Source organism: Dichotomopilus funicola (assembly GCF_033296635.1).
Source record: "Dichotomopilus funicola strain CBS 141.50 unplaced genomic scaffold C8A04scaffold_12, whole genome shotgun sequence".
Taxonomy (NCBI): Eukaryota; Fungi; Ascomycota; class Sordariomycetes; order Sordariales; family Chaetomiaceae; genus Dichotomopilus; species Dichotomopilus funicola.
Genome location: NW_026944033.1, coordinates 810 through 11,230, shown reverse-complemented (window position 1 = coordinate 11,230; position 10,421 = coordinate 810). Strand labels below are relative to the sequence as shown.

Here is a 10,421-nt window from a genome sequence, read left to right as displayed (position 1 = left end):
TTGATTGAGACCGAGGGCAAGTGCGAGGCGTGGGATAAATTGCGGTTTGATCCTTTGGATCTCGATCTTTGGGAAGGATTGTTATAGAGCGCATTCTTCCCGTCAGTTTGTTCGGAATATTTCACTTGGCACCTTGGACTTGTTCCGGTGTAATCAATTGGCGAAATGCAAATGTCTCTTTTAAGGTATGTTAACCTACTTTACGTATTTCGATATGCGCCTTCCCTTATGCCCGTTTCTGCTATGCACTTTCCCAATGCTGACTATTTGTAAACCCAGAAGACAAAAAAACATCTATCTCGTCTGGCCTCTATCCCCAAGCTAAAAACTCCACACGATATGACTTGACCTAATAATGCACCAATTCCCGTCTCACAAACCCACTGACTCGCAAACCGAAAAGAGAACTTTCAAAAAAAGAAAAAAAGGATTACTCGAAGCATCAAACACCACCAATATTAACCCCACCAAGACTACCAACGCTCACCAAAGCATCCCATACCGGTGGAAGACATCCCACGCCACACAACGCCCGCGGCATACTCGTCGATAGCCCGCCCCCTCCACCACCATGGGTCTGCAACAACGCGGCCCGTTCCCGGTCCAGCACTTGTCCGACTACCACCGCGACTTGATGTCTGGCTGCAGCTGCCGCTGCCGCTACCGCCGCGTTTGACGAGGACGAGGAGGACGGGGTTTGCAGGGTTGGGAGGTATGGGTGTTGAGAATAAGACGGAATCGGCGGGGAGGAAGAGTATATGGGAGGCGAGTACTGCGGATGCGGCGTCGAAGATTGGGAGGACGCAGTGGATGAAGGTGACGGTGATGGTGAGAAGAAGAAGGCAGGGGATGTCAGCGGCGAGATGGGCGAGCCGGAGGCGGAGGACGATTGGAGCAGGTGCAGCAGCAGATGAACTGCGCTGGTGCGGGTTTCGTTGTCGGTTGGGTGAGTGGCGACGAGGTAGAGCGGCCCCAAGAGGTGGGTGTGGAGGTTCGTGGGGGTACGGGGGCCCATGTGGTGCTGCGGTTGGGAATATTGTGGTAGTGGTGATGGGTGTAAAGTGGCGAGGCGGGAAGCGAGGTGGAGGATGGTGGTGAGGAGGCTCTGTTCGGCATTGAAAGGGTTGGCGTATGATTGTTGGTGCTGGGTCCTTAACCCCGGGGTACCGGCCGTACCGGCCGTCTTGCCAATGAGGAACTGGGCACAACGGAAGTGGAGGAGGTCGAGGAACAGGCTGGCGAGTTCCGGGTTTGCGGCTGGATCCTGCACTCCTAGACGGGCTGGAGAAAAGAAGTCGGCCACCAGGGCCCCGAGACGGGCACTACGAGCAAGGAGGCAAGCTTGTTGGCGCTGCTGAACCGTGTCTGCCCAGAAGATGGCTGTGGCATCGTCTCCTGCGGCAGTCACGGAAGCGATCTCGTGGAGACGGGCGATCACATCGTGCTGGAAGCGGGCCATGACCACCCGGGCGTGGGCCACATCCGGGAAGAGGCCGTCGTGGGAGCCATCGTCGAAGTTTCGCATGCGGTAGCCACGCTCTGAGACTACGGGCTGGAGGCCGTGTGTGTAGAAGCAGGCGGACAGCTCGAAGCGAGCAAAAAGCTGGATGATGTCGGGCATCATGAGGGAGTCCCGGGTGGCCGGTGGTGTTATGGGCAAGGAGCTGTCGGCTGCGCAAAAGTCGAACGCGGGCTCCGGCAGCGATTGCAGGATACGGAGGCCGTTCCGGAGATGGGTCACCGCTACCTCGTGGTTCCCGCGTAGGGTCTCGAGCGAAATAAAAGCAAGGCAGCAGACGAGCGTCAGGCGGATGCTTTCAGCAGCGGACGAGCCGGCGTGGCTCTGCAGGTTCTCAATGGATCGGTTATATTGTTGGATCGTGATGACCTCCAGGTCACGGCGGGCGAAGCCCTCGATGATGGGTTCGTTTGGATACTGGAACAGCTGATAAGCCGCGGCTAACGCCACCACTGCGTGCTTAACAGCCTCGTCCTGACAGCCCGTCGACGGGTTCAACCTCCTCCAGAAGGCGGCAAAGTTGCACAGATGCGCGGCCGTTCCATCAGCCGTAGCCGCCCGGAAGCGGGCAAACAGGCGCTTTTCGGTGTCGGTGCCGTCGATGTCGGCTTCGATGCGCCTCATGGAACGCAATGTCTCGTTCCATTGGCATGCCCGGACGAACTCGGCCCTAGCCAGTTCGGCAGAGTGATTCGGATCGGGCGAACGATACCTCGCGAGGGCAGATTTGTCATAGCCGTCGCATGTTCGCCCGGTAGACGAGCATCGGAGGCAGGCCGGCTTGCCCTCGTCGCATTTTACCCTACGGATTCTAGGATCGGTTAGTTCGTTTCGCTCTCCTTTTTCGTTTCTGCTTGCATGCCATGTTTGGTTCGCGACTCCTACTCACTTGCTGGATCAGACATAACACTGTTAGCTACCGTCCGGGCCCCAAACCAACATCGAAAGACATGATATAGACTCACCAGGTGATGCATCCGGTCCGTACTTTGGGCTTGCTCGCCCTCGTCCGCTTCTTGGGCGGGTCTGGAGGAGAGGGAGCTGGTGATGGCGATGGACTTGTTGGGTTGCTGCTCGGCTCGGCACTCGACCGGTTTGAGTGGGACGGATCGGACATGGTATGTGTCGTCGACCAGTTGGGGAGCTGCACACGAGAAGTTGACCGCTTGGGATGTCGAGCACAACGGGTGATGGAAAGGGATACGCGTGGGGGGCTCAAGACCATTCGTATACCAGTACGAATGATTAACGATGGGGGTGAAGGGAGAGACTCTCGGCCCGGTTATAATATTTCCACTCACATCGTTTAACAGCTCGAGACCGCTTCGCAACAGGGCGCGAAGTGGGCACTAGACGCCATTCTACTCCCCCCTGGTAGTCGAGACACAACACACGACACAATACAGGGCCCCAGAGGCCACCACCACCACCACCTCCTCCTTCCCCGCCGCCGGGGGGCCGAATAGGGCAACCTAACTCCCGACTATTTTCATCGGACAGAATTGTGTAAGGGGGGTGGGTTGTTCTCCGGCCTGGGCCGCATCCGCACCCTTTCGAGCCCCTTGCCCTTCACTTTTCCTAAGCCCGTAATAACCTTAAAAAGTTTGGGCCTGAAGGCAGCCCTGGGAAGGGCCACCTAACTGGCTAGGGGTATCAGGTTACGGCGGGAGGACCCTTGAGAGACGATGAGATGTTGTCATCATCATACCTGGGTCCCAGCGTGTCTTGTCTCCTCGCCCTGGGGTGCTCCTGACTGGTTGGGCTGCCGAAGTTTCTCCCGGCATTGGAAACGAACGACACTCAGCAGCGGGCGGGCGCTCACCTGGCTGCCTTGTATGCGGCATGTCCATGTTGCCATGTGCGCCGGGTGGAAAAAGGGGGGCCGGAAAAGGTCTGGGAATGCCCGAAAATGCAGGCCAAGGGTGCATGAGCGCCTTGCCTGGCTGCTTTGCTCCGGTTACGCCTGCTCCCTCGACCTTCCACATCCGGCTTCCTCACGCTCACCCTTTCCCATTACTATGACACCAGAAAGGCGATAGCGTGCCGGCGGTAAAAGGCCTGGAAATCAGCCGACGCGCTGGCTGGGTAGATTTGCTGGACCGCTGGACCCCTTGGGCTGCTTGAGAGGTTGCCTTCTCTGCTTGCACAGTCTTGACTAAGCGTAGCCCGACTCCGGGTGCTTTCCCCGCTAATTTTAGCGTGCTAAAATGTCGCTGCCTGGGCCCCGGAACCCCCAAGCCAAGCCAGCTCCCGTCTCTGGATCTGACCTTCTCTGCAGCATGCGCGACCACACTTTTGTGGAATTTGTGGACTTTCCGTAGGTAATGGAAGCCAGCGGCCTGATCTGACGGCGCGCGCTGAATAACAGACATCGGCAATCGGTTTTGTGTGGGTTTGACGTCAACGGCGAAGCCCCGGTCGACCAAATCGGGTTGACGAATTCGACGGCCCCCCATTTGTTTGACTTACACGCGCAAAGCAGCCAATGAAGCCTCTCGCCTAGAAAACCGCTGCATTGCAGCGCACTCAGCTCTCTCAGCCGAGTTTCCCGCTCGGCATCCAGGACGAGCAGAACTCGCCTGCCTTACCTGCGCCGCGGAGCACTTCGCGAACTCAACCTCGTGATGGCGAGAAAGGTTTCGAACCGAGTGCGACTCGAAAACCCCCGACGATGCAACCTCGGCTCAGGGGAAAAATCTCCATCACCGCCTGCTTGGATCATCAATCAGGTTTGCAAGGCACTTCTTACGCTGGGCTAATAGGGACTGCGTGGGTTTCCTCGGGATTCACTCCACAAACCCAATTTTCAACCCCTTTCCGTATAAGGCAAGTCCACCCAAAAAGTTCCTGTCTCGAGCCCCAGGAAACAGCCTCAAGAATTAAAGTTCTGACAAGAAACACCCCCTGTCTTTGGTTCTCTTCTCTCCGTTTCGCCCCGGCCTGTGCCCCTCTTCGACAAAACCTCAAAAGGGCCTGGCAAACAAGCGGCTTCTTGCTAGCGCCGGCCTGGTGTTTATCTCAGATCAGATCATCGGATCGGAATAACAGGCAGCACCATTCAAAAACTGCCACTGTCGCTATGCTACTGGTCAATGGCGAGTGGTCAGGAACTTTGAGCTGACCAGCGGTCACGGCCGGCAATCGCCCATGCCGAGCCGGCTGTCATCATCGACAGTGTTGCTTTTCTCTCTGTCTTTCCCCCTTTCGCTCTGGAGTGGTTTCTGAGCGCGGTGGGGTTGAGATGAGGGTGAGACGAGGACGGACGGGTCCCGACTCTTTGGTTCTCTGGAAAGGTCTGTTGGCCGGTTCATCTTGATTTGAAATAACTAGTGTAAGCGTGGGTTTCGTCCCAAATCATCACAAATCATTTCCCCTCCCAAATTAAAGTGGTGTGTACGATGGGAATACGAAGTGTCGAGTGGACGAACGTCTAACGAACGACTTCGATGTTCCAAAGTTCGCGAGGCAACACCCAGTCAAAGTCCGTTGCAAGGGGGGCTCACGGCCTCAGGGTCGGGGAGATCGGGAATTAGTTATTTTAGAAACCGACCGCCGCGGAATTCGGAGATAATCTTGTTAAGGTTGGTTGATTTGACGTGCATACAGAGGAGAGGCCTGTTGAGATTTGTAGTGTAGCCTTACCTAAGGTCGGAGGTCCCGTGTAGTGTAGGTTGAAAGAATCGGTCGAAAGACCCGACGGGCAATGCAGACTGCGGACTGCGGACCGCGGACCGCTGCATCTAGGCTGCCGCTGTGGCACTGCTCTGCAACCAAATCGGAACCACGCACGATTTCAGTCGGGTATGGTGTAGCGGTAACATCGTTGACTCTCACTTCTCAGGAGTGACTGCTCTCTCTCAACAGCCCCGGGTTCGACTCCCGGTATCCGAGTCACTTTTTTGTGTTTTTTTCTGGGGCCATGGGTGCTTGACACCGGAAGGAATTTCGTTGGTTTTCTGTCTTTTTTTTTTCTTCTCGGGATTTACTAAGCTGACGTTGACGGCATTCTCCAAGCTGTAAAGCCTACTTCGTACCTGGCTACTCTGTACATACCTCCATACAGTTAGTTATAAAGAACACGACACGAGGTTTCGAAGCGGCTCGGCCATTGGCCCCGCCGGGCTGCCCGGCTATTCTGTAGCAACATTTGGCGGCCCTCGGCCCTGAAACAAGCACCCAATAGGGCGGCTCAACCAGCGTGGCAGTGGCCCGCTTGACCCCTGCAGCACAGCCGTTTGCCGCTGCCGCAGTGCTTGGCTTGGCTTGCGCCTTGGAGCATTCCGTCATCTGTCATCTTGAAATGTGGCTTCCACTCAAAACAACAGATGGCACGCATGTTGAGTGTTGTTGACTGTATGAGGAAGTCATTTTGAGACGACGGTACTCTCTCTACTCTCCACGCAGGACGGGTTCGACATTTGAATTGGGGAGTGTTCTTGTCTCTTTGCTTTTTTGAAGCCCAGCCTTTTTTTTTTTTTCATTTCTTTTCAAAACAAAACAGAGAGAACTACACAAGGAAAATGAGCCCACCATGACCTCCCCATCAAGATCCTCCTCACCCAGCAGCACCCTCTCCCGCACCGAATCCCTCACCCTCCTCTCACTAACCGGCGCCTGCCTCACCATCCTAACCAACGCCTTCCTCTACGAAGACGATGACACCAGCAAACCGCTCATCGTCTCGCTCGCCCTCAGCGGCCTCGCCTTCAGCGCGACGTATGCTTTGATCCGCTGGTTAGGGCCGACGTTTATGCGCGTTGGGTTTAAGGGGGTGGATATGGCCAAGGTGAATAGGAGGGAGATTCCGGAGTGTATGGGTGCGGTGTGTGCGGCGGTGTATTTGTTGGCGATTATTGTGTTTATTCCGTTTGTGTTTTATAAGGATGTTGTGGCGGCTACGAGTGGGGGGGGGAATCGGGATGTGGTGGTTAGTGCGGTGAGGACGGCGGGGGGGATGGGGGATGGGATTGGGCAGGAGGTGCAGGGACGGTTTTTGCATCGGTTTCCGCATAGCAAGGTGAGTTTTATCTTGTTTCTTTTTTTTTTTTTTTTGCCCATGGCTGGCTGGGGTTGTGGTATTGGGTGAGTGGCTAACGGGAGCAGCTTTCATCGTACCTCTCAGCCATCGTCTCACTCCAAACAGTCGCCTCACTAGGCCTAGCCGACGACCTCTTCGACATCCGCTGGCGGCACAAATTCTTCATCCCCGCCTTCGCCGCCATCCCCCTGCTCGTCGTCTACCGCGTAGACTTTGGCGTGACCTCGATCGTCGTCCCGCTGCAGCTCCAGCCCTTCCTGGGCCCGCTCATCGACCTCGGCGGGCTGTACTACGTCTACATGGCGGCCGTGGCCATCTTCTCGCCCAACAGCATCAACATCCTGGCTGGCATCAACGGCATCGAGGTGAGCCAGTCGCTGGTGATTGCCGCGCTGCTGGCGGTCAACGACGCGTTGTACCTGTTGTTCTCGCCGACTTCGGCATCGGGGTACCCGCACCCGCACCCGGCGACGGACTCCCATTTGTTTTCGCTGTCGTTCCTGCTGCCGTTTCTGGCTGTCTCGCTCGCGCTGCTCTGCCACAACCGCTACCCGGCCCGTGTTTTCGTCGGCGACACGTACTGCTACTTTGCGGGCATGGTTTTCGTGGTGGTCAGCATCCTCGGCCACTTCAGCAAGACCCTTCTACTACTGCTGCTACCGCAGGCGTTCAACTTCCTCTACTCGACCCCGCAGCTGTTTGGGCTGATCCCCTGTCCGCGGCACCGTCTGCCGCGGTTCAACGCCCGCACGGGGCTGCTGGAGCCGAGCATGACGGTGTGGAGCGAGGCGCGGCAGCCGCGGGCGCTGGTGGCGTGGGGGTTGAAGGTGTTGGGGTGGGTTGGGTTGTTGAAGGTGGTGGTGGAGGAGACGGAGGAAAGGGGGGAAAGGTTTGTGGAGACGAGTAATTTGACGGTGTTGAATTTGTGGTTGGTTTGGAGGGGGCCGTTGAGGGAGGATCGGTTGATGGTGGAGATTACGGCTGCGCAGGCGGTGGTGGGGGCGTTGGGGTTGTTTGTGAGGCATTCCATGGCGGGGTTGGTGTTTAGGGAGGATAATTGGGGTATACACTAGGTGAGGGGACCGTGTATGGATGGTATAGAGTTATTAGAGGGGGGCTATTCAATAGAACGATGGATTCGCGATTACGGACTTGTTAGAGAAAGGGGACATAACCCATATCGTGAACCCCCCTAGTACTCCAATTTGTGGGTTAAAAATGCAAGAAACAAATGGTCCAACCCGAGGACTCAAAGGTCAATGTAAACTCCGGTAGAGGATGGCCGTAACCAGTATGTGATAACGTGAACCCTGATCCTACATGTGTCATGTAAGGTCCCTTACCATCGGTAAGGTACGTACCGTCACGCCTGAAGCTCCGGCCCAAGTAGCTCTTATCGCCCCACCTGCCGAAGCACGAGGGCCTAGAACACAACACCACACCTCCCCATCGACAAGCTTGTATGTACATACCGTACGTACCTCACCCTCAACAAATACAACCACCATGTCCAAAGCGGCCACATTCCTGGTCGACCCGCCGGCCGCCGACGACCGTCCCAGCTTCGACACCATCCACAAGCACGGCCACCAGGACCTGGTGCAGGCCGTCGCATTCAATGGCCACGGCGATCGGTGCGCGACGGGATCTGTCGATGGCAAGATTCGAGTCTTTAATCGGCATAAGGATGGTTCCTGGCGCTTGTGCGATACTTGGGGGGCGCATGCGAGTGAGATTCTAGAGGTGGGTTTGATTGAGTTTTACTTGCGGAGGATCGGATTGGGTTCAATTGGGATTGCTTTCTTTCTCCTATCGATTCAATGCATTGGGTTGGTTTCCTTGGATTGGGTTGAACCGAATTGACACACCGCCCAGCTCCAATGGCTCCCGACAACCATATATCCCAACCTCCTCGCCTCCCTCGGCATCGAAGGCCGCTTCAAGCTCTGGGCCGAAGACCCCTCCGCCGCGCCCGGCCGCCGCTTCTCCGAATCAACCCGCAACGGGCCCCTCATCACCATCCCCTCGCGATCTCCCCACCTCCACGCCAACGGCACTTCCACACCGGGCGCCGGCGCCGGCGCCGGCGCCAGTGCATCCAACCTCGGCCTCGGCAGCTCAGCACCACCGGTCATCCACGCCACCGGAACTACCCCAGCCATCGGCTACGCAGACACCACAATCATCAACACACCCTCCGCGACAACCGCACCCTCCGCGAAACCCGCCTTCGAGACCCGCAACGCACGATCCCCTTACCGCTCCTTCTCCCTCAAACACCTCGACGACTCCCGCATAACGTACTTAGCTCTTCTCTCCGCTGACGGCGGCCTGACGGTCTACGAGAACGACCGTGTCGAGAACCTGGCTGCCTTCACACTCCTCGACGAACTGTCCACCACGGAGGATAACACAACTACCGCCACACCCGCAGGCACAGACGACACAAGGGGTGGTGGTGCCGCAACAGTAGGAGGCGGAGCAGGCGGAACAACAGGCAGCGCCGGCGCGGGCACCGGACCGGGCCGCCGCCCGCCCGCAACACGCGGCGAAGAGACCAGTTTCCGCGTGCGCTTCGACCCTAACCCCGAAGTCTGCTACACCGCGCTGCGCGCCGGTGTCCCCTCCGATGCGCTGGGCCTGGTGGTCGCGGCCATGGACCGGGTACGCGTGTACCGGACGCGCGATACGGTGCGCACCGCCCTGGGCGTGGCGGCGGCGTGGAAGGGGTTTTACCTGGCGGCGGAGGTGCGGGCGGGGTTGCATCGCGGTTTGGTAAGGGATGTGGCGTGGGCGCCGGGGAATATTCGCGGGTATGATGTTGTTGCGACGGCGTGTCAGGATGGGTTTGTGAGGGTTTTTAGGTTGGATGTGGTGCTTCCTGAGCAGGAGGGGGGGGGACAGGATTATGAAGAGGATGAGGAGGGGGATGAGGAGGATGAGGATGAAGACGGGGAGTTGGAGAATGGGGATGGTATATCCAAGGCCGGTGGTGGTAACAGAAGTCGTACCCGTAAACCTGGACCATGGTCCGCAGCACGAATCAAAAAACACGGCGCACCACGACGGACACTACCCACAGGCACCACCGACTCAGCAGACGACGCCACTACCACCACCACCGCCGCAGCCAACTCATCCTCCGGCATCCGCGCCGGCCTCGATCAGACCCGAGGAGGAGGAGGAGGAGCCGGAGCCGGAGCCGGAACAAACCCCACCAATCCAACCGACCGAACAACAACAAGAACAACAACAACAACAACAAGAAAACCACGACAACCGTCCCTCCTCCCCGGCCAAGTCCGACACACCATCACGGAGATCTCGAAACTCGACTGCCATCGCACGCCGGTATGGCGTGTCGGGTTTGATGATGACGGGCAGATCTTGGGGAGTGTGGGGGATGAGGGGAAGTTGATTTGTTATCGCCAGAAGCCGGATGGGGCGTGGGCGAAGAGCACGGAGATGGCGATGGTTAGGATGAAGATGGCTGAGCCTTAGTTGGGGGGGGTGAAGTTGGGGCATTGAGGTGCAAGCCGAATAAGAACATCCCACGACATTCCGAACATGAAATTCGGCGCTCCACGATCAGAGCGGGTGGGTACCCGTTAAAGCACCCCAACGCTAAAGGCGGAAAAGTCCACTGAGTAGGGATGCCTGCCCATGGGGCGGTTATCCGAACGAATAAGGGCGATCTGGATTTTACGAGAGAATGTACGGCCCGAGAATCATTTTACGAGACACCAACGCACCAACAAGCATTGCCCCTCGCTGAAGTAGCGTGCAACCTCAATATATAGCGGTAGGAGAGGGGCTTGGAGTTTATGATGGACTTCCTGCCGTGGTTACCATACAACTCCTCCT

At 57.3% G+C, this 10,421-nt stretch overlaps 2 protein-coding genes and 1 non-coding gene across 3 annotated transcripts; 2 read left to right on the top strand and 1 right to left on the bottom strand.

The window, feature by feature from the left end:
* Nucleotides 1–442: 442 nt before the first annotated feature.
* Nucleotides 443–2,636, bottom strand: C8A04DRAFT_35370 (transcriptional regulatory protein moc3; the record flags this gene model as incomplete). The annotated part of the gene is made up of 3 exons (XM_062783146.1): nucleotides 443–577; nucleotides 917–2,321; nucleotides 2,485–2,636. 3 exons carry the CDS (start codon nucleotides 2,634–2,636, stop codon nucleotides 443–445), a joined length of 1,692 nt encoding a protein of 563 aa, XP_062639168.1.
* Nucleotides 2,637–3,726: 1,090 nt separating this feature from the next.
* On the top strand, nucleotides 3,727–10,058 carry C8A04DRAFT_35369 (glycosyl transferase family 4-domain-containing protein; the record flags this gene model as incomplete). The annotated part of the gene is made up of 6 exons (XM_062783145.1): nucleotides 3,727–3,836; nucleotides 4,011–4,155; nucleotides 6,021–6,536; nucleotides 6,623–7,619; nucleotides 7,948–8,390; nucleotides 8,433–10,058. The coding sequence occupies 6 exons, from the start codon at nucleotides 3,727–3,729 to the stop codon at nucleotides 10,056–10,058; spliced, it is 3,837 nt and encodes a 1,278-aa protein (XP_062639167.1).
* Nucleotides 5,317–5,410, top strand: C8A04DRAFT_t40. Its single transcript has one exon. It is a non-coding gene; the product is annotated as a tRNA-Glu (tRNA).
* Nucleotides 10,059–10,421: the final 363 nt, after the last annotated feature.